Source organism: Dermacentor albipictus, chromosome 7 (assembly GCF_038994185.2).
Source record: "Dermacentor albipictus isolate Rhodes 1998 colony chromosome 7, USDA_Dalb.pri_finalv2, whole genome shotgun sequence".
NCBI classification, from domain to species: Eukaryota; Metazoa; Arthropoda; class Arachnida; order Ixodida; family Ixodidae; genus Dermacentor; species Dermacentor albipictus.
In genome coordinates this window covers 68,543,902-68,567,313 of record NC_091827.1, presented here as the reverse complement: position 1 = coordinate 68,567,313, position 23,412 = coordinate 68,543,902, and the positions used below count along the sequence as shown (strand labels likewise).

The following is a 23,412-nucleotide window of genomic DNA, read 5'->3' as shown; positions in this document are numbered from 1 at the left end:
ATGATACTTTCTTCCTTCATACCTTGGTATGAAGGAAGAATTAGTAATTAGTAATTAGTTAGTAATTCGTTTGATTAATCTCATGGTGTTTGTTACCTTTGTGTCTAACTTCTTTACGGTTTCCCTATTTGTGCCTTTGTTCTCGATTACCAGACCCAGCACTTTGAGCTGGTTGACTATTGGGATATTCCGCCCGTTCTTGGTGTGTAGCTTGATTTCCTCATGAGCCTTGTTTCTGTCGTATCCTTTGGGAGGCCTGCCTCTAAGTGTGGGGCGGTACAATAGAAGTTCAGATTTCTCTGCAGAGCATGTGAGGCCTGTTCCTTTGAGGTGTTCCTCTACTGTGTTAATTGCTGTCTGGAGTCGTTCTATTGATCCGTCGCTGCCATCACAGGTCCAGATAGTAATATCGTCCGCGTAGATTGTGTGATTCAGGGACTCTATGTGATTTAATTTTTCGGGGAGTCCCATCAAGACGAGATTAAACAGCATCGGCGAGATGACAGCGCCTTGCGGCGTGCCGGCCCCCCCTATGTCGATCTCGGTCGACTTGAGCCCTCCGACGGAGATGACTGCTTTCCTATCTGATCACAGCCTTGTGCCTCAAAATTAAATTAGTCCTTCACGTAAGACAATGCATGGCTCATACCCCCTTAAGCATTGGCTCATACCCCCGTGAACGCGGCCTCCCCATTACGACCGTAGAGAAGGAAGATTCTACGCTGGAATCACGAGCGGAAACGGAGCCAGCTCTGGAAGACGACGACGACGCTAGACCCATTGCTGATGATGATAGTTTTAGCGAACTCCGAAAACGACGGCACAGGGTCCAGAAAACAGCTTCTCTGTAGAAGGAACGCGAACAGACTGCCAAAAAACGGTAACAAATTCAAGAGGCGCCTATGTTGAGGCGCAGTTGCGTGTGATCTAGAAAAGTTAACTCATGCTTAGTCATGACGGCGGATGCACAAGGCTCACTGAAAACTTCGCATGCGTTTCAACCAGGGAAGAATATTCGCGAGAGCCAAGTCCATCCTTAAAAAGATCAATCAGCAGAAGCTAGATGCCCTCTTTGTCGATGCTGCCAGATATGACAGTGGGGATAAGTTTGCTGTCTCGGTGGTAGACGCGGGGGGCAACCTGGTCAATGCAGCCTCTGTTTATACTAAGTTTGCCCATGTGGCGGAGGAAGCGGCGATCGCTCTGGCTTTTCACAGCTCAAAAGTTCCCGCAATCATCTTCTCGGACTCGCGCACCGCGGTTAGATCCTTCTCGTCCGCCCTCATATCTGAACAGGCGTACAGTATTGACATCGAATCACTTCAAAGGACTAGGGAGAGTACCGAAGGAGGATACCAAATCTCGTGGTTCCCAGCCCATCTAGATAGCTCAATTAACCCGCTTGGATGTAATCCTAACGAGCAGGCCCACCGGAGAGCGCGCGATTTCACGCACCGCGCTGTCGCGGGTAGCCAGGCTTGGAACGAGGTGAACATCCACAAAGATCCATTAAGTACATTCCACGAAATTGTTTCCCATTATCGACTAGGCAGGAGGACATTTCCACCCCCTCATCCCAAATTGAACAAACCTCAGGCTACCACACTAAGACTCCTGCAAACCCGTACATATCCCACTCCTCGGTCTCTTCACAGGATAGATCCTGAGGAGGAGGAGGAGGAAGTAAACTTTATTACTCTAGAAAGAGTAATTCAGCGGTCGTGCCGGATGTCTTGATCTTCTATTGGTTGATGAAGATCTCCGGCCTGCATGGTTGGCGCCCCTATTCCAGGGCACCACTGAGCGTGGCTGCTCGTCGGGCATGATCCACCAGCTTCCGTTGGAGGCTAGGATCGCCGCTGGAGAGCACGCTCTCCCACTGCTCCGCACTCGGATTTTCTATTTTGTGGAATTGCTTATTTGTATTGCACTCCCATGTGATGTGATAAAGTGTGGGTATTGCACCACACCACGGGCATGTGTCCCTGTATTGACTTGGGAACATTTTGCACAGTATATGTAAATTTGGGAAAGTTCCTGTCTGCAGCTTTCGCCAGTAAACTGCCTGTTGTTGACTGAGTGTATTGTGGGGCGGGGGATATCTGATTCTCGTCCCTCTATGGTAATTTAGTATGTCAGAGTACGTTGGGATCACTGTCATGAAATCCTCAGGATCTCTATTTAGATCCGCTCGGTTTGCATGCTCGCGAGCGATCCTATCAACCCTTTGGTTGCCCTCAATCTCAGTGTGCCCAGGTACCCAAAAGATGGTGTGTCTGATGCGTTTATTCTGTTGGCTAGCGCGGAGGAAGATTTGGAGCGCTTTTTGACAGATTCTGCCATTAATGTAGTTTCGGCATGCTTCCTTGGAGTCGGTTAGAATTATAAGGGATCTATTTGTGCGGTAGCCCTCCACAGCTGCTAGAGCAACAGCCATTTCCTCTCCCTCGGTTACCGTACAATCCCGTGCCGACGCGCAAGCGATTTCCCTATAGTCCGAGTCTATTACTGCCGCGACAACTCTTTGTTGTGTTTCCCGTCGTTCTCGAGGATACACCGCGGCGTCCGTGTATACCGTGTTCGCTTTTGTTGCTAGGTATTTTTCCACATATTCTGCCCTAGCGTTCCGCCTGAACACTCACAGTCGTGCCCCAAATGTGGTCATGACTCATGCTCCTTTGACCACATGCTCTGGCTGTGCCCAGCTCTTAACGCCTCTCCACCCATCACGAAAGAACAATGGCAGGACTCTCTCAAGTGCAGCAATCTCAACATTCAACTCCAGGCTGTCCAGAGAGCCCACGACATTGCCGCGGGACTTGATCTCCCGGTTCCATCGTGGGCAGAGCCACTGACTTCATCTTCGGGAGCCTTCGGTTGGGCTGCCTGAGGTCTCAGTCCCTCAGGACTCAAAGTTCTTGTCATGTCATGGCATGCGTTTCAACCAACTTTTCCTTGGCTCCGTCTCTTTTCTTTCTTTATTTTGCACTGTAAATCGCGAATATGTTAATACAATTTGTTGTTTAACGTGTAGTGTACTGAAATTCTTTTAATGTAAATGAAAAAAAAGTTCTAAACTTCTTTTCTAGCACAATTTGCTCATAAAAATCATCCTGCGTCCTGCGCGTCTCAGTACTATTTCAAAACGCTTACGAAAATGCTTTAGCAAGTCCTTCACGACGACACGTTATCTCATTCTACAAGTCCAAGCTTCTCGTGGCTAAACGTCACTTGTGCTTCTGCAACGAGTGCGACTACCCTGCATGCATCCATCCTTCAGGAGACACCATTGGTACAATCTCGCACCAGCCTCTTGCATACATGCTGCGTAATTGAGCTGCAATTGGAACACGCTCCGAATTGGAACGAAGTTCCGATACACACTTCCACGCTGGGATTCCGATCGGCCACAGCTCCCGTGTTTCAATTACTTTTCGTCCGTACTTTATTTTTCTTTCATTCGTAATGAACATTCCAATGCAACCATACATACATACGTACAAACCCATTTGTTGCTATTTCACCCTTTCTAAATGGCACTCAGCAGAAAGAACCCCACTATCATCCTCATCATATTAGCGCGTTCTGCAATGCTTTCCGCAGCACATGCTCTGGCTGTTGCGGCCATAAATGGCATAAATCCTATGGCTGCCATAAATCCTATGGCTGCTCGGCTAAGCCAAGGCGCTCCAGCGTGGCTGTGGCGATGCCGGCGGCTTGGCGTAGCAGAAAACAACTGACAAGCTCGTCCAGTGGGCTCAGAACGTTTATTCTTCGGTGCCCCGGGTCGCCGATGGCTAGTCGTCGGATTCCTCTTCATCCGCTGCAAGTAGAGGGAAAGCACACTTGACGGTGTCCTGCTGGCAAGGGCGTGAAGTGTGAAACTTTCTGTGGCAACGAAGGTAAAGGTGTGGCGAAGAGCGCACTGAAAGCGGTTTGACCTCTCTTTGACATTCAAATGTCTTGCTGGGCGAGTTTGTCGGGGAGAAGGGGGTGGAGTTAGAGCGCACGGCACCCTGTCGCGTCACCTACACCGGACTAATTAATTAATTATGAGGTTTTACGTGCCAAAACCACTTTCTGATTATGAGGCACGTTGTAGTGGACGACTCCGGCAACTTCGACCTCCTGAGGTTCTTTAACGTGCACCTAAACCTAAGCACACGGGCGTTTTCCGCATTTCACCCCCCATCGAAACGCGGCCGCCGCGGCCGGGATTCGATCCCGCGACCTCGTGCTCAGCAGCCCAACACCATAGCCACTGAGCAACCACGGCGGGGTACCCGCTGAACTGCTCAATTTTCGTGACTCCAATATTTTCGGTATTGGGCACCCCATTTTTAGACTGCACGTATCGCAACGGGAACGGCCCACATGTTAAGACCGCGCTACCTTCGGCATTGGCCCACGAAAGAGCCTAGAAACGCACATACCCGATACCGAAAGAAAGACTTAAAAACTATTCATAATACCCGCCGTGGTTGCTCATTGGCTATGGTGTTGGGCTGCTTGGTGTTGTGTTGGCTTGGTGTTGGGACAACACCACCTAGAAGAGTAGGTGGTGTTGGCGGAGCACGAGATCGCGGGATCGAATCCCGGCCGCGGCGGCCGCATTTCGATGGAGGCGAAATGCGAAAACATCTGCGTGCTTAGATTTAGGTGCACGTCAAAGAACCCCGGGTGGTCGAAATTTCTGGAGTCTTCCACTACGGCGTGCCTCATAATCAGAAAGTGGTTTTGGCGCGTTAAACCCCATAATGAAAATTAAAAACTATTCTTAATGTGGTCCTGAGCAGACAGCCATCGGCTCCGAGCCAGTATAACGACATCAATTGCAGCGCCACAAAACGAGACAACCGACACTGAAGAAGAAAAAAAAAAAGAAAAGCGACCGCAATGGCAGAAACGCTTGTGTGTGTTTTATATGTCGCTTGCGTTTTGTGGTGCCATTAACATATGACCGTCGACGTAGTACACAAACTAGCCCAGCAGGAGGAAGGGAGGCTCTTCTATGAAGACAGCAGTTGGCAAAGCACGAAGCACGCTTCCCCATTAATGGGGAAAGCGCTGCAACGCCGGTTAAATGAATTCTGTTGCAATCTGCGAGCTGAGTTCCGATTAGAGTTGCCATCCACTCGGATGGGACAAAAGTTTCGGAGGAAACGATTACAGCTTCCTCGAAAAGAGCTGCTCCCCACAGACAGCTTCAGTGTCTACATTCGGCTCAGGCTGTATGGCACCGCGCTGCAATGTAGATCAGTGGTAATGCTTACCTTTCTTCGACTTCGTCTTCTTCTCTGGAAAAAAAAAAGGAGGAGGAAGCGCCATCAGTACAATTAAAGATAAAAGCACCCGTCGTTGCTACGCAGATAGCACACACATAGGTTGACAGGTACCGCGAAGTTTGCTATCACCTGTGTCTTAATCTACGTGTGTGACCTGGAAAAACTCAAATGAAACGCACTAAATTTGAAAAATTCTCATTCGGCACACATTTGAACCAGCCGCACACAGGCGATTGCGAAGTAAGAGTCAAAGTGCGAGTGTGTAGAAACGTGTCGTTTGGGTCGGCATGCCGATGAAATTCAATTTCTTTTTTTCTTCTTCTTAGAACTCGCTGACTTAGAAGCGCCACACTATTAACAGAGATGGACACGCAAGTAGTTAACAGAGCAAAGCGCGAAAATATGGGTGCTGTATACAAAGCAAATATTCAACTTGGAAGCGTACCACTTTCTTTTGCTGCGTCATTGCGCAAAGCGTTTGTAGGAGTATACGGCGTCGATCACGAAAAAAATTGTCAAGTCACTTAAGTGCACTTATGCGTGTTGAATTCGGAAGCGCGATGGATTCCTTAAGTTTTCACCTTAAAATAAGACTTCACCTTGATCCACCTTGCTCTAATTTGTATAAACATTATTCCACCTCATTGCATCTTATTCTGTTTTAATCCACGTCAATCCGGCGCATGCAGTACCTGCGTGGTTGCACAGTCAACCACAATAGTTTACAGACCACGGGATCTCGAAAAACGTTGAATTTTCGAGCAGCCTTTAAGAGTGCCCAGTAAAACCTTTTATCGTGATAGTGGTCGCGTAACTACAGGTTTACGCCCCCGATTTAACCCAAAGTGAGTCAATTTGATGCAATCGCCATTAAATTAATTCATCTGCTCATTTTTTATCCAACCACCACTGTATTTGAAACAAACGCCAGTGAATTTAATCTAAGCCTTTCAAGAACATCCGAATGACACGGCAACCAAATTTGTTCCTTAAATACAAGGAGTCGGCATTTTTATTCGAACGGGCAAGGTGCACGACGAATAGCGTTACTAATGCGTGACTAGCTACAACAAACATTGGACGCCTTTCTTTATTATATTTTGAGAGCGGCTCATAAGATCGTTTCCGGCAGACAAGTGTGAAGAAAAACCAGGAAGGGATCGTTTTATGAGATTCGGTGGTGCACATACGATGCCGTCATCAGCCGAAACACGAAAGAGTGGCTCAACAATGATCATTAGGCAGCGGTAAGAGTAGTAGTAGCAAACGTTTATTGCAAGAAGGGAACTGAAGGGTGAGTGGGTGGAGCCCTCAGTCCAGGGTTCCACTGGCCCTAGCAGCTCGATGGACTTGGCCTAGGAGGGCCAGTTGGCTCTCCCGTTCCGTGCTAGGAAACCAGGTCTCTCCCCTTGCCTGTTTTTGCCTGTATTTGTCCCCAATTTGGGGGAACGGATATTTGGGGGCCGCTAACTGCACTCCCGCGTAATGTGGCCAAGAGTGGGCCGCTCTCCACACCACGGGCAAGTGTCCGCGTATTGTGTGGGGTTTATGTGGTGTTGTCGGTACAGGTTCGCGTACGGTTTTGTTTGTAGTCTGCGCTAATCACGTGCCTCTTCCCCGGTAAGGTCCGGGTGCGGATTACTGTACTTTTGACGGTCGCGTCGTTGATTTTCCAAGACATCCCGTGGACTTGTTAGAGGTTCGTCCATAGTATTCGTCGACGCTCGGATGTGAAATGCGACCAGCTAGCCGATCCGCCTCCGATCCGAACATCGTGCCACACGACGGCACGATGTTCTTTGTAAGCCATGCCCCAAAATTTTCAAGGTCACCTTGGGGACATTTCCAATTAAATATAGGCGGCAGGCTACTTGAGAGTCTGTGAGTACCAGGGTTGGCTCACCTCTCTGAAATCATGGGTTCGCGGCACTGAAATATTTCTATCTCGGCTATCAATCAGCCAATTTGAACAATTTTTTTGCGGCAGAACGCTCCAAGGAAGACACGTAACAACTTCCAGTGTGTAACGAAAATTTGCTATGGGGCCTGGTGAGAGGCTCTTTAAGATCCCATGCTGATTTTTACTCGCACTTGTCCGCGAGAACTAGTTATCTGAGTTACCCGCCGTGGTTGCTCAGTGGCTATTGTGTTGGGCTGCTGAGCACGAGGTCGCGGGATCGAATCCCGGCCACGGCGGCCGCATTTCGATGGGGGCGAAATGCGAAAACACCCGTGTGCTTAGATTTAGGTGCACGTTAAAGAACCCCAGGTGGTCAAAATTTCCGGAGTCCTCCACTACGGCGTGCCTCATAATCAGAAAGTGGTTTTGGCACGTAAAACACCAAATATTATTATTATTATTATCCGTAAACATTTGTGGATGACCTGTAACCTGGACATGAAGCCGCGATCGATAAACGGGGCAAATACGCCAGCCAGAACAGTGTGCTTGAATATTAACTTCCTGTCGCAAGTTTAAAAGCGAATCGCCTTGCCGGTGTCCGGTGGCTGTTATGCGTGGAAATATTTGAGAGAGAGGCGCCAACTCGGGGAAGAGAGAGGAAGTGCTCCCCGCGCTTAAGATAAGCCTTCTTTCCTGCGGCCCTCTCTCGCTTTTAGGCAGCCTTTTTTTGTTTTTGTTTTTCTAATCACGCAGGTCTACACCCCTCGCTTTCGCTGTGCCGCTATGCACACGAGATCTTGGTCACCACTGAAAGCTTACTCGGCTCTTCCTCCTCGTTGTCGTCGGAGTCCTGTTCCGGAGCTTTCCGCTGCTTGGCGTTTTTGGCGGGCTTCACCGGTTTCGCCTTGGAGGCTGCGTAGTTATAACACAAGCGTCACTACGCTCAAGCATCCGCCGCCAGACAGCACCAATCAATCAATCAATCAATCAATTAAGTTTTATTTTCGCCGCAGACAGTACATTCTTACTGCGAAAGTAGGGGGCCAGAGAAAAAAAGCTGCATCTGTGCAGCTTGACTAAGCTCTAGCCACCCGTACAGCAGCAGTGACACGACGATTTGCTATATGGATTCAGTTATATAAACATATTAGCAAATAACGAAACTATCACACAATCTCATCACAAATAGTAGTTACAAAAACAATTACACAGAATACATATTTCAATGTATTCTGTAAGCAGTGTAACACATAAGCAGTTCCAATACACTCACATAAACAGGTCAAATAAGCTATTGTTAGTAAGGGCCAGAACGTCAACATTTTTTCCGATCTAGCTCATTTAGTGTAGTTGCCAGTGCGTAGTCAAGTCTTTCTTTCCCATAATGGGTGCGTGAGAAGGGAACGTAGTATGGCGGTTCAAAACTGAAAGGGTAGGAAATTGTACTTTTCCTGAGATTTCATAATTTTTGTAATAGTTCCGCTCTACCTAATGTGGAGTTTTATAGGTTCCTAATAATTTGTATTTGAATATATTGTGGATTTTCATAACTATGTTTTATGAAAGAGTGGTTCTGTGTGCTCTAAGAACGAGGAATTTTCTATTGATCGAAGTGTTTGCTTTTTTTCTGAATGAGGAAGACTTCAGAAGCGCCCTTTCTTTATTGTCCTTTTATGCGTCTCATCGGTCGCTACCTGTGTTTTTGTCTAAGTTAGGTTATCCGATCATTACCGTAGTGTCTTACAGGCTTTCGTGGTCAGCGCGGCCGAGGTGTGATCCTCGATAAAGGCCGTAATGGCTGGCACGAGCCAATGCAAGCAAATAACATCACAGCTTACCGCACCACTCGGATCACGTGCGCGTTTGCTACACCACGTGACAAAGTGCCGCGATGTCCTACTGCCACCTGATTTAACTTCTGCGACGTGACGTCACGGCACGTGCGCCTCAAGGGAAACGAAACCGAAAACTGCATCGTAAAGAGGCTACTATAGTACATTTCGGGCCCTCTGAAACTTGCCAGTGTTTTCTTTTTCTGGAGTGGCGGGGTCCACAATCTTTGTTCACCGCAATCAAATGAATAATCGAAACTATTATGCCAATAGTTTTTTTTATCATATATTTCCTCGTAGAAGGCAGTATGCGCCTGTCGCTTCTATAGAGGAAAAAGAAAATAAAGAAAAAAAGCTAAGTAGAGACAGCCTATGAAGTGCCGCATATTCAGGCATTTAATCCATCTAGGCTAGGACACATTTTCGCGAGATTAGGATGTAGAGTATATCTTAACTGGAAATGCGCCTTAACTTAAAGACACTACTTGATTTGGTAAAGTCTAGCTCAAGACAGTGCCTGACGTGAACGTGCTTGAGATATTTCACCGCGTTTCCTTAGGCGAGTTCACTTCAGGCGTTGTTCCTTGAGCCGGACTTGACCAAGTAGTGGCTTCAAGCACATTTCTGAATGCGGGACTTATCAGAGGCACTTACCCGCTTTCTTGGCTTTCTTAGCCGTGTCACCTTCCCCTTCCTCGTCTTCGGACGGCGCGTCTGAAATTACCATATGCAAATTCACATCTCTGCAAATGGCCGCTGAACGAGGACACTTACCCTGCTCCTTTGCCGCTGCATTTTTTTCCGCTGCATCATCTTTAAAGATACACAACAAAACAGAGTTAATTCAAAACAAAGTGGGTCACTTTTGCGGGTCTTGGTTTAGGGTGCAAATCAAAGCAGGGGCATGGGGGTGGAGGGGGTGGGGGGGGGGCATTCCAGAGAAACACCAAAACGAGTTCATTCAAGCACCAACATTATTCACCAAAATGTTATTCACCAACATTGTTCACCAGAATTATTCCGCAAAATCCGTTTACACACATACATACATTAGAAGATAATTACAAAGTGTCATGAGCTGCAATACCAATTTGCGCGCTTGAAAAAAATATAATGAATGACTTAGTCTAAAGACTGATGCTCAGTGTCATGAGCTGCAACACAAATTTGCGCACTTGAAAAAACATCTTCATAATGAATTACTTAGTCTAAAGACTGACTGAAAATAACAATCGCGAATCGAACTATTCTAGTTCATTTTGCGTCACTAAGTCGATCATTTGTAGAGAAAATGAAAATCAAAAAGGTCTATTTCTCAACGTTATGTTAGTGTGACGTCACGAGTTTTGATATCTTTTTTTCCTGTGCTCAGTGAGCAGCCGTTGCGGCTGCCCATTAAATGCTTTTAAAGCTGACCTACTTCAGCCTTTTGATCTCTTGAATTGTTATTACCGGTGATACCTTCTACAACACAGGGAAAACGCAAGACGGGCGACGCCGCCGCGTCGAAGTTCCTGCACCAGCTGGCTGTGACGTCATAAAACTGACGGCGCCAGCTCGAGCACAGTTACGACGTCACAATTCAATACCGAAGGTAAAATTGGTTTCGTTTAATAAGTGTCGCTTTACTTAGTGGTATCCACATCAATGTAGATTAAATGCACAAGCATTGTTACAATAGCCTGAGTAAATTAGCGAGTCGCTCAGTGAGCCAGTCGGCGCGTTATTGAGCGAGTGAAATGCTTCAATTCAGTCGGTCACTGACGTAGCGAACATCCTCTCCCTATACTCGCGAAACTTTGAAGTGGCAATGAAGAGAAAACCTGTCGGGGCTGAACTTTTTTCACGTGTCACAGCACCAAACACTCTGGGAGGCTTTGGCGGCGCTTTCGCCTACTTGATACGAATACTGCATGAACGTACCTGATTTCATTCGTACAACTAGCTCTTTTCGAAATGGTTATGCATTTGCCCAAACGCGGAACTGAAATGCAGTAAAATAAGTAAAATTTACCATTCTGTAGCGTTGTTTCATTTTGTCGCCGTAGATAAGGTTTTAGCGTTTTCTCTTCCTCAGCTTATAAGCTAGCGCGGATAATGACAGGGGCCCTTTATTCAAGAGCATTTTACTTGCATTCACTATGCCTCTGCGGCTTTCCCTTCTTGCCACGCAAAGTTGTTCGCGAGTTTAAGCAAGAAGTTTGTGAAAATGCCGAAGGGCGGCCGCCGTCAAATTGCCTTTTTTTCCAAAGCTATCCTTTCCTGCGTTTGAGCACGCGGTTAAGGAAAATGCAACGCTCATTCTTACCGTCGTCACTGTTCTGGTTGCTCTCTTCTGTGGGTAGAACAAACGGTAATCGTGATGGTCAGCATGACTGTTGTTGCAAGGATTAGCGAGCTGCCAATCACCGAGCGTGCACACATTCTTTGAACTGTACCCTAATTGTACGTTTCACCTTGCACCATTTTGAATGTATTTTTTTTTGTCATAGAGAGTTTTAGCATGTCCGGTATCCCGCTATACGGATGTTGTTTGCGTAATACAGGGTCATACCGGGTAACACGCTGGTATCGACATCTTGTACAGCCACAGTGCCTTACAATGCCCTGCAAAGCTCTGCGCCCCCAGGGGGCACCGCCATTCAGGCCGCTCACTACGATCGGTAGTCCGCAAACGGTACCGGAATACCGGTATTCAGCCCGCCCACTACGATCGGTAGTCCGCAAACGGTACCGGAATACCGGTATTCAGCCCGCCCACTACGATCGGTAGTCCGCAAACGGTACCGGATTACCGGTATGCAGGCCGCCCACTACGATCGGTAGTCCGTAAACGGTACCGGAGTACCGGTATTCAGGCCGCCCACTACGATCGGTAGTCCGCAAACGGTATACTGGAATACCGGGCACGCTAAAACACGAACTGTTCTTAGACTAATCGATTGGTGATAACGAGAACGCTCGGAAAGTGGGAGGTTTTATAAGGAACGGGCAACGACTCTCAAAGCGGAGCCTTACCAGCGCGCGCACACACACGCTCAAAGTGTGCTTCTCCGTCGCGAGCTTCCCTGTAAAGCTCAACAGCCCGTGTGCACTCACCTTCATCTTCATCTTCCTCCACTGTTAGGAAGGAGGAAAGCGGTGAGAGTATTGTTAGAGTCAAATAAACACCCTGGCACAAAATAGCGGGAATACTCTCGAGCGCCCTCGGTAAGCGCTGAATTGCATATAATTTTAACTATTCGAAAACCCAAAGACGATCAGGGATTCAACGAAGCGCGCTGTGTAGACGCGTGGTCTAGAAATCCCGGTCCACAAGTTCTAAATTGGCTGGCAATTAAAATTTTGCTTTAAAGCCACACTAAAGGAAAATACTAGGCCGAGCTAGATTGAAAGACTAGGCCTCTTGCAACCACGAATTAGTCGTTCGTAGTGATAATACAGATTTGAAAGCGAGGAAATGACCGAAATTGAAGCTCGGAATGACGCCACCTGTTGTCTGCTATGGTACGTCACACGTGACATCACCTTTGGCCGATTCACAGACAGCGGCATAGACGGAGATCACGTGGAGATTACGTAAACTCCTCCGTTTTAAAGTTGGCGCTTCAAATTAAGAAAGAGTAGCGGTACTTTTGGCCGCATTTTTCGACAAAACAGTGACATATTGGCACACAGACAACCGTGGTAGACTTCTATAGACGAATATTCTATCAATGTAGCTCGGTGTAATATTTTCCTTTAGTTTCCTTATAAGGATTGTGAGAAATTATTTTGATGTCAACTAGCTCTCTGAAATAGTATTGCCACTCCTCACAAGTTCACCGATTTTCCTATCTGAATAATGGCACGAGGAAAAATAACCATTACCATATTCTAGGCCGACCGATGGCGGTTTTGAACATCGTTATATTTATGCGTTCAATAAAGGGGCACCGAATCACTTTTTGAACACCGTAAGAAAACGTTTTTGACACAGTACAAATTTTATTTCACGGAAGGCGATATAGTGTCAAGCTGCTGGCGCAATAATTTTGTCACTCTTCACAAACTAGGTAATACGAGGAACTTTCCACTAGTGACACGCAAAAAAATAGCCATTAACATTTTCCGCTGGCAGTTAGCATGGCAGAAGTTTGCCCATTTTGCATACGTTCAAGGGACACTGAAACACATTTTGAACGTGGTTAAGAAAACGTCCCCTGTGGCATATCGCTTGCTTTCTTTTGCGACTTTCAAAAAACCTCGCCTTTTTATTTTTTTGCCTGAAGCGACGTCAGCTATGACGTTGCACGAAGCGCGACGGCCGATAGACGCCAGCCGTCCACATCATTCGGGATTTCGTTTAAGGGGAAGCCGTCCTTGACGCTACTCGCCCGTCTCGTCAACACTCCTCAGTATTTTTCTTTTTTTTTTCAGGATGCCAACCTCGAATATTGACCATTAGCTCGCACAGCGAAATGAAATTTCATCGTAGTCGGTCCAGTGAATGCCACATAAGAACCATTTCTGTATTTTTCAAGTATTCGACTGAGAAACTCGTTGAGTGGCCCCGAGCTAAATATGTGTCCTTTGGCAAAGAAGCGAACTCGAAATGTATACTTACGCGCTGCACGGTGTAAGCGTAAATAGAAGAAAGAAAGAAAGAAAGAAAGAAAGAAAGAAAGAAAGAAAGAAAGAAAGAAAGAAAGAAAGAAATGAATGAATGAATGTGACTCAAGTACTTCAAATATTCGGCCACTCACACTGGCAAAGACCGCATTCACACTGGCGACTTAGAGAGGTCGCGCGACGTACTGCAACATGCGTAATAAAGGCCCGTTTATAGTCCGACGTTATCGGCGCGCGGGCGAGCGTCGTTCGCGGTCAGTCACGCTACGTCGGTTGCGCTGCGCCAGCCGAGATGCCATCCCCTCTATACTTCAACGCGCGCGCCATCGGCTGCTATCTTCGGAGCATGCGCAGAAGGTTCGCCAAGTCGCGCGCCGTCCGCAAAAGCCGTCTGCGGAGTTGTGTTGGCGCCTTTTTCTTCGCGCGCAATACATCGTGGTGCGAGAGTTCCGCCGACTTCGACGCGCGAATGGCTCCGGAGCCAAATCGGCGCCGGGCCCGTCGGGGCGCGTTGGAAGCCGCCGGTTACGTTAGCTGCGCCGGTGCGCCCGACTATAGAGGTGTCGTTTTCGCCGACGTGACGTAGCGTGCGCGCGCGCGTGCGTTACGTCGGACTATAAAGGCCCGTTTGTAGTCCGACGTTATCGGCGCGCGGGCGAGCGTCGCTCGCGGTCAGTCACGCTACGTCGGTTGCACTGCGCCAGCCGAAATGCCATCCCCTCTATACTTCAACGCGCACGCCGTAGGCTGCTATCTTCAGAGCATGCGCAGAAGGTTCGCTAAGTCGCGCGCCGTCCGCAAAAGCCGTCTGCGGAGTTGTGTTGGCGCCTTTTTCTTCGCGCGCAATGCATTGTGGTGCGAGAGTTCCACCGACTTCGACGCGCGAATGGCTCCGGAGCCAAATCGGCGCCGGGCCCGTCGGGGCGCGTTGGAAGCCGCCGGTTACGTTAGCTGCGCCGGTGCGCCCGACTATAGAGGTATCGTTTTCGCCGACGTGACGTAGCGTGCGCGCGCGCGCGCGCGCGCGTGCGTTACGTCGGACTATAAACGGCCCTTAAAGGCCAAGATATAGTCCGGCGTTCTCGGCGCGCCAGGCCGCGGCAGGCGAAGTCGGATACGCTGTGCTAGCGACGCCAGGGCTGCAAGAAATTTGCTTCCTCTAGAGTTCGGCGCGCGCGCGCAGCTCGAGGCTGGCGCCATCTGTGCGTCCGGGAGCGCAACTTCACCGCGGCGAACAGCTGTTTACATGGCGCATGCGCGTCTTGCATATACCCTCGCCGTTCGGGTAGCGCGCGCGCTTCTCGTTCCGCGCGCTGTTTGTGCGCTAAAATGAAAACTTTTGCGGGATGGCGTTAACTTGTCCTGACAGCCAGAAAAAAAAAACGTAAGGTTTTACGTGCGAAAACCACTTTCTTTCTGACCAGGGGTTCTTTAACGTGTACCTAAATCTAAGCACACAGGTGTTTTTCGCATTTCGCCCCCATCGAAATGCGGCCGCCGTGCCTGACAGCCAGAACATCGCACTCATATTGCTAGTATTTCGGCTACGTCAAAAACGGAAGCGGACCATGCATGTACATGCGAGAGCTATTCCACAAGCGCCCTCAACTCGGCGACTACCACCAGCTAGTACAGGAGCTGCGAAATGCAGCTTACCTGTGGCGAGACCACACTGCTTTCGTATAGCTTCCCACGCGTTGTTCTTGCGCTCTGTGTCGCGGTAGTCCATGCGTTTCACATCGTATACACATGGATGGTTGCTAATCGCTTCAAACAGGCGTCCTCACTCGCGCTGTCATCACACACGGATGTTGAAAAAACCACAGCCGCACTGTCAGTACGCGCACCGCAGGCCGCCATTCTGCCTTCTGCTCGCTGCCGCTACAGCGCGCAGTGCATTCTGGTCTAGCGTCAGCCGCGTGAAATAGAACACGTTCTATCTCCGCGCCGGCGGCGTTGAGTTCGCCAAGCGCGCCTGGGCACGCCGGCTACGCCGTGACGCCGAACTGTAGAGTGCGCGTTTTTCACCGACGTCGCTTAACCGCGACGCGCGTGGCCGCGCGCGCGCGTTACGCCGGACTATATCTTGCCCTTAAGGCCAAGATATAGTCCGGCGTTCTCGGCGCGCCAGGCCGCGGCAGGCGAAGTCGGATACGCTGCGCTAGCGACGCCAGGGGTGCAAGAAATTTGCTTCCTTTAAGGCCAAGATATAGTCCGGCGTTCTCGGCGCGCCAGGCCGCGGCAGGCGAAGCCGGATACACTGCGCTAGCGACGCCAGGGGTGCAAGAAATTTGCTTCCTCTAGAGTTCGGCGTGCGCGCGCAGCTCGAGGCTGGCGCCATCTGTGCGTCCGGGAGCGCAACTTCGCCGCAGCGAACAGCTGTTTACATGGCGCATGCGCGTCGTTCGGGTACCGCGCGCGCTTCTGGTTCCGCGCGCTGTTTGTGCGCTAAAATGAAAACTTTTGCGGGATGGCGTTAACTTGTCCTGACAGCCAGAAAAGAAAAAAAACATAAGGTTTTACGTGCGAAAACCACTTTCTTTCTGACCTGGGGTTCTTTAACGTGTACCTAAATCTAAGCACACGGGTGTTTTTCGCATTTCGCCCCCATCGAAATGCGGCCGCCGTGCCTGACAGCCAGAACATCGCACTCATATTGCTAGTATTTCGGCTACGTCAAAAACGGAAGCGGACCATGCATGTACATGCGAAAGCTATTCGACAAGCGCCCTCAACTCGGAGACTACCACCAGCTAGTACAGGAGCTGCGAAATGCAGCTTACCTGTGGCGAGACCACACTGCTTTCGTATAGCTTCCCACGCGTTGTTCTTGCGCTCTGTGTCGCGGTAGTCCATGCGTTTCACATCGTACACACATGGAAGGTTGCAAATCGCTTCAAGCAGGCGTCCTCACTCGCGCTGTCATCCCGCACGGATGTTGAAAAAACCACAGCCGCACTGTCAGTACGCGCACCGCAGGCCGCCATTCTGCCTTCTGCTCGCTGCCGCTGCAGCGCGCAGTGCATTCTGGTCTAGCGGCAGCCGCGTGAAATAGAACACGCTCTATGTCCGCGCCGGCGCCGTTGTGCTCGCCAAGCGCGCCTGGGCACGCCGGCTACGCCGTGACGCCGGACTGTAGAGTGCGCGCTTTTCACCGACGTCGCTTAACCGCGACGCGCGTGGCCGCGCGCGCGCGTTACGCCGGACTATATCTTGCCCTTAAGGCCAAGATATAGTCCGGCGTTCTCGGCGCGCCAGGCCGCGGCAGGCGAAGTCGGATACGCTGCGCTAGCGACGCCAGGGGTGCAAGAAATTTGCTTCCTTTAAGGCCAAGATATAGTCCGGCGTTCTCGGCGCGCCAGGCCGCGGCAGGCGAAGCCGGATACACTGCGCTAGCGACGCCAGGGGTGCAAGAAATTTGCTTCCTCTAGAGTTCGGCGTGCGCGCGCAGCTCGAGGCTGGCGCCATCTGTGCGTCCGGGAGCGCAACTTCGCCGCAGCGAACAGCTGTTTACATGGCGCATGCGCGTCGTTCGGGTACCGCGCGCGCTTCTGGTTCCGCGCGCTGTTTGTGCGCTAAAATGAAAACTTTTGCGGGATGGCGTTAACTTGTCCTGACAGCCAGAAAAGAAAAAAAAAACATAAGGTTTTACGTGCGAAAACCACTTTCTTTCTGACCTGGGGTTCTTTAACGTGTACCTAAATCTAAGCACACGGGTGTTTTTCGCATTTCGCCCCCATCGAAATGCGGCCGCCGTGCCTGACAGCCAGAACATCGCACTCATATTGCTAGTATTTCGGCTACGTCAAAAACGGAAGCGGACCATGCATGTACATGCGAAAGCTATTCGACAAGCGCCCTCAACTCGGAGACTACCACCAGCTAGTACAGGAGCTGCGAAATGCAGCTTACCTGTGGCGAGACCACACTGCTTTCGTATAGCTTCCCACGCGTTGTTCTTGCGCTCTGTGTCGCGGTAGTCCATGCGTTTCACATCGTACACACATGGAAGGTTGCAAATCGCTTCAAGCAGGCGTCCTCACTCGCGCTGTCATCCCGCACGGATGTTGAAAAAACCACAGCCGCACTGTCAGTACGCGCACCGCAGGCCGCCATTCTGCCTTCTGCTCGCTGCCGCTGCAGCGCGCAGTGCATTCTGGTCTAGCGGCAGCCGCGTGAAATAGAACACGCTCTATGTCCGCGCCGGCGCCGTTGTGCTCGCCAAGCGCGCCTGGGCACGCCGGCTACGCCGTGACGCCGGACTGTAGAGTGCGCGCTTTTCACCGACGTCGCTTAACCGCGACGCGCGTGGCCGCGCGCGCGCGTTACGCCGGACTATATCTTGCCCTTAAGGAGCCACTCGCGGCGACGGACGTTCAGACACCAACGAGCGAGAACTGCCCATTGGCTTAAAATGTTCTACAAAAGTTAGCCACTAGAGCCAAAGTTGTAGAACTAGCGCGAAATAGAGTGAACTAGATCCCAGAGAGCGCATATAGGGTGCGGGAGCCTCAGGCATGGCGGCTCGGCTATCGCGGGAAGGTGACGTGGAATGCATCGATTTGCCTAAGCTTCCGTCGTCCTGGCTTCGAACGGCTTAGTGGCTTTGCGAGCTGTTTTTAAACAAAGTATTGCGCTATAAATGGAACAATTCGCATTGATTACGCCTGTTCGCAGATAAGAGTCTTACCGCCTCCTGTATTTAGAAAAGCAGGATTACTTCGATACTTATGCCGAAAAAGGCAGATAGAAGCCACCAAAACGGCTGCGAGCCAGAGGTAGACAAATTCGTGTGGTACCGATTATTTCCGTAGTGGCTCAACTATCGCACCGCAGGAGCTCCCTCTAGTAATTTTGGTGGAAAATGTTGCCCGACGGTTATCGATAAGTAACGCCAGCGTTTAAGCGTCAGCTGTGATACGTGCTAAGAATTATTTCGCTCCCCATCTCGAGCTCGTCGAATCGCTTGGCCCTGAAGTTGCTGCTTCCTCGGTGAAAAATTTTCAACGTAAAGGACGTTTTTTCATGGGTTCCGGCTTAAAACTCTCCGACGCTGTCGAGCTCGCTGTCTCTGTAAACATACACAGGCGCAGCATCCACCACCGCCGGCGCTCCCATAAACGAGGCGGCAAACGACCGCGCCGCGCCGCCACATAACTTCCACGATACTGCGGGCGCACTTTGAGTACTCCTCCCTCCCTCCCCCTGGTGGTGGTGAAGGGAGCCGAGCTTTGCTTCACGTGGCCAAACTCTTCTTCCTGATTGGTGGAAGCGCACGCGGCATCTATTAGTGGCAGCACCGTTCTGGCGCGCTGCCAAGATATGCGCTGCTCCGTATGGTGTTCGACGGCACGAAACTGAGGAAAAGCGAAGAGCTTTATTATAAATTATGACACCCTGTCCGGAGTTTCAAAAGATGTAGTAGGACGTACGGTAGATACCTTTTGAAATTCGGTCCTTGTGTATCTAACGAATTAAACTACTGTATGCCAGTCGCCACACCGAAACGTCCCGTGACTGATGCCGTTCGCGTCTGCTCGCGTTGTCATCATCGCCTCGAAAAATTAGGTGAAAGCTTAAGTTTCCCGGCACCTACAGCATATGTAACCGTAATGTTTACCGGCAAACGCTGGCGCCAAGCGCAATGTACGAATACAAATTTTCTGGCAGAAACGGCAAGCGATGCTGCGGAGGCGAGCGCCATCTCGAGGTGTTGCAAAGAAACGGGTGCGCCGCTCCATGGCCTCCTAGATTGGCGCGCGCAAATCTTGGAGACCATGGCCGCCATATGAATGGTAGAAATGCTGGAAAAGGACTGTTTGCGAAACACTTTTTTTTTTAGTTCAGAGGACATGGACTTTCAAAGATGCAGATGTTATGTCAGTACGCATTGAAAGTTGCCTGCAAGCTTCGTTATAGTGTACAGGACACCGGTTAGGTCGACGGCAGCAGCAGCAGCGGTGGCAGCGACCTCTTGCGGTACCTCTTGCATGGCGCCAATGCGTTCGCTCAGAGGAAAAAAAAGCCACTATACGATAACGATCGCAGACGTATAAATAATGTCAGCGTGATGGTTCTAGCAGATGGAAACGAGAGTACTTAGAAAAAAGAAAAGCAATCTCCTGGACAACGTTGGACTTGCACAACGCAGTGAACAACAAGCAAAAAAGAACGTAGCCATAACCCCTCGCCCCCCCCGCCCTCCACCTTTGGGCCTCAAACATGTTTAGCGTGGTGTCATTAGAGATAGATTTAGAAATACAGGAACCTTATGGGTGAGAAAAACCGAAAGTTCACTCACACACTAACGTTCGCCCAACTTCACATGTCTGTCTCTCTCCAGTCTGCCGCGCTCTCTCCCCCCTATCGAAGCACTCGTTTTCTAAGCGGTCGCCTCTCTACCTGCTGGAACCATCACACTCGTTACGCGCCAGCTGGCACACAAAATCACACGACTCAAATAGTAAATCGATGCAATTGCGAATTTTTTTATTGTAAAATATTCATTTTCAGGGTGCAACAGCAGTTATTGGTGGCTGGGCGGCACATAAGCAGAGCGTACTTGTGTGGTACTTATACTCTTGCCTTCGCCGACAGCCCATGGCACTACGAAGCGGCAAACCTTGTTACGTGCCCGCGCCACTGACACGCGCCAACCGCTGCTAAACGATGTTACGCTTCGCCATTGCGAACTCTGTAAACGCAGCTATGATCCCGTTTGGGCGGAGAGCTTGAGCGGCGGTTCACCGGAGCAAAGCACGTACTCTTGCTCTGTAGTACGTAGGCAAAGGCCCGTTTAGGCCCCTAATATTCCCCAGCAAAAACTCTCCATATTGCTCTGGACGTACGGACACTTACAGTATCTGCAAAGACGCGCTCCCCGCAGAGCCCACACAGCGGCCGCTACACAGCGCCTGAAAAGCCGCGAGAGGGCGCAGTGCACCACGGGATATTCTTTCTCGTATCTGCCCGAGCGTCGTGCGCATGCGCTAGATGCGACAGAGGTACTTGGGGACTTTTTGCTGGAGGCTTTCTTTTTTCCAGATCTAGGGGCATTCAGGATATTTAACAGGGAGAGGTTAGTGGTCGATATTTGAATGCATTATGTAACCGCGCAAACGACAACGGACGAAGCAGGAAACACACAGGACATCATGTGTGTTTCCTTCTTCGTCCGTTGTCGTTTGCGCGGTTACACAAGGCATTTAGGAGGAGACTCTTGCTTCTAATGTGCGTTCGCTTATAGGTATACTGGGGAGTACGGCGCGATTTGCCATCGCGTAAGCGCCAAGCGCGGGATCGCGTGGCGCTTACACGCGGACGCAAGTCGTCCAGGCGCTTTTAAACTTTGGTCCAAACGGGACCGTAACGGCCGATACCGAGCACGTAACGGCGAAGCGGTAGTTCTTTGTCGTAAGTGCATGTTCCGCCCGCCTCACTGTGGGGGGCACGTATAGCGCGCAAAAGGTTTGCCCGTGCGCGGTGCGTCTCTGCGTTCTGCCAGCCAGTGGCACAGTCGTTAGCAACGAAACGAGTGTGGGCTGGATGGGCACGCTCTGCGTACGCATCGCCCAGCCATTAAAAAAGTAAGTATAACGTGCAAATGAATGTTTTACAATAAGATGAACTGGCGATAACGATGTGTCATTATTGATCGGTCTGCGGCTGCTAAAGCGGAATCCCTACAAACGTAAATAAAGAAAATGGATGGGGCGAGGAGGGGGAGGGCAGAATGAATGTAAACAGGGATAAACGAGTGCGCACTCAAGTAGCACAATTGAAACAATGGGAACGAAAGAGATAGGGGCATACAGGAAAACATTGTAATCGATTACAGAGTGTGCGGCTGATGAAACCGTACAAGAGATAGAGACTAGATTTATACTTACGCTCGGCTGTGTAAAGCATATGAAATAATGGGAAAGAAAGACAAAAGGGAATATCACTGAGGCGCTAGTTTTTTATTGGGCGAACCTGTGCCCACAAAACACGCTACACTTAAAGCACAACGAGAGCGGCGAACACAGTCGGCGATCGTCGAAAATCTGATCAGCGGGTGAAGCGCGTCTGCTTTTATACAGCAGTCGTCGAACGTTCCAGACTAATCGTTGGGATCCGCATGCCTTCTACAAAGTTCTACATCATTCGCGTCAAGCGATGATATCAGATAACACAAGGTTCGGTGACAATAGACAGCGGATAGAAGCATCGACAACTTTCCAGAAACTTCGGATAAATGCAGGCGCGTCCCGCGCTTGTGCGATAACATTTGCTAGGCGGCAAAACGCGTCGCCCGATAAAGATAAGTACACGTGTCAATATGTTACACATGAATCTCTAAAAATTGAGTAATACGGAAAGAAAGCTTTTGCAGAATCCTTGTAAATAACGTAACAAATTCACGTAAGATGGAAAATGACAGAATTTGTCCGCTTTCAATGATCTAATGGATGCCGTTTACAGAACCGCATTATCTGCTCTTGGTGCAGAGCTATTAATTTGTAAACTTCGTGCTTCTGTTTTTTTTTTCAAGCTTCCAACAGTCACTAGGATTTAACTTGCCCTCTCAAATGCAACACATTTCATTGAAGTCGGTCAAGGCGTTATCTCAGAAAAGCGTTTTTGCGCTTTACATATATTTGAATGGGCCGCGTCGGAGTTGGGCCGTAACTAAAGCTTACTCTTAAATGCGACTTATATCTCCCTTTTCGGTCTCCTTACAGTTTTTTGTTTTGTTTTTAGTGCTATTACAAGGTTTGACCATGCCCACTGGTGTCAATAGATTGTTTTCAAACTGGTCACATGATTGTCTGCAAGATGTCGATGAGAAATGCACTGAGGGATGCAACTGAGAGCAAATGACCATTGGGTTACATACGTGTGGTTAGTTGCGCTACGCCCCCCCCCCCCCTCAACATACACTGCAAGAATGTTTGCACCCTTACGGGTGTTTCTTGTCGCACTGATAAACACCCCTTCCTTTTGGGCCTTACAGAAATTATAGAGGCCGTCAACGGAGTTCAAACTAAACGTGCGATGACAAAATACGTAGTTGACTATTGTGTAATCATTCTGAACGCCTTGGGCGCAAAGAAATATCCGACAAGAGATTTTCACAGGGAGAGATTTTCACAGGGAGGGATTTTCACAAGATACGAAACGCTCCTGTCGGATATTTCTGTGCGCCTGACAACTACATCTTCCGTCATCGCACGTCTAGTTAGAGCTCCGTTACGGTCCTCTATTGGTGAGGCCCTAACGTTAAGGGTATTACCAGTGCGACAAGAAACACCCCTAAGGGTGTAAATATTTTTACAGTGTCCTACAGTGTCTTCAATCCTAAACAGAGTCCTCCAGACCGTGCTCGAAATTAAAGAGGGTCTCCCATTGATCTTACCATCCGCGAATCGTCGACCCGTTGACGACGCGCCTCCGAACCACGGCGGAAGTTTCCCACCGTCTCAGCCTTCAAAATTTCTCGTCTCTCGAAGCGGGCGTCACACCGATTGCGCAACGTCGCCATAATGTCACGAATAAACGGAGTCGAAGCGCGAAAGGCCAAAGATTACTGTGGCACCGTGGCCGTAACACCAGTCACAGGCACAGCGAAGATGGTATCTATTAAAACAAATACAAAATTTCGACTTGTTTATGTATTGAATCGAGACGTGCAGGTTGCCAAAATAAAGGTGAAAACCGCGAGCTTTAGGATAATTGTTTTAAAATGGTCGATTTTGCCGTTGTAAAGATGTAACGCGAGCGCCCGGTTCAAGCAACCAAA

General features: G+C 49.6%; 1 protein-coding gene across 1 annotated transcript; it reads right to left on the bottom strand.

The window, feature by feature from the left end:
- Positions 1-3,748: 3,748 nt before the first annotated feature.
- LOC139047843 (uncharacterized) lies at positions 3,749-23,154 on the bottom strand. Its single transcript, XM_070521982.1, has 8 exons — positions 23,029-23,154; positions 12,120-12,258; positions 11,329-11,355; positions 9,795-9,833; positions 9,675-9,734; positions 8,008-8,100; positions 5,274-5,297; positions 3,749-3,823 (listed from the first exon to the last, which is right to left on the bottom strand). Exons 1-8 carry the CDS (start codon positions 23,152-23,154, stop codon positions 3,798-3,800), a joined length of 534 nt encoding a protein of 177 aa, XP_070378083.1. The 3' UTR covers positions 3,749-3,797.
- Between the last annotated feature and the right edge of the window lie 258 nt (positions 23,155-23,412).

Excerpts from the sequence above, each read along its gene's own strand:
- LOC139047843 (XM_070521982.1), bottom strand. The coding sequence starts at position 23,154 with ATGGCGACGTTGCGCAATCGGTGTGACGCCCGCTTCGAGAGACGAGAA. Across the intron at positions 8,101-9,674 it reads TAAGAAAGCCAAGAAAGCGG|CCTCCAAGGCGAAACCGGTG; the intron begins GTAAGTGCCTCT and ends ATAACTACGCAG. Across the intron at positions 3,824-5,273 it reads GAAGACGAAGTCGAAGAAAG|CGGATGAAGAGGAATCCGAC; the intron begins GTAAGCATTACC and ends CTCTACTTGCAG.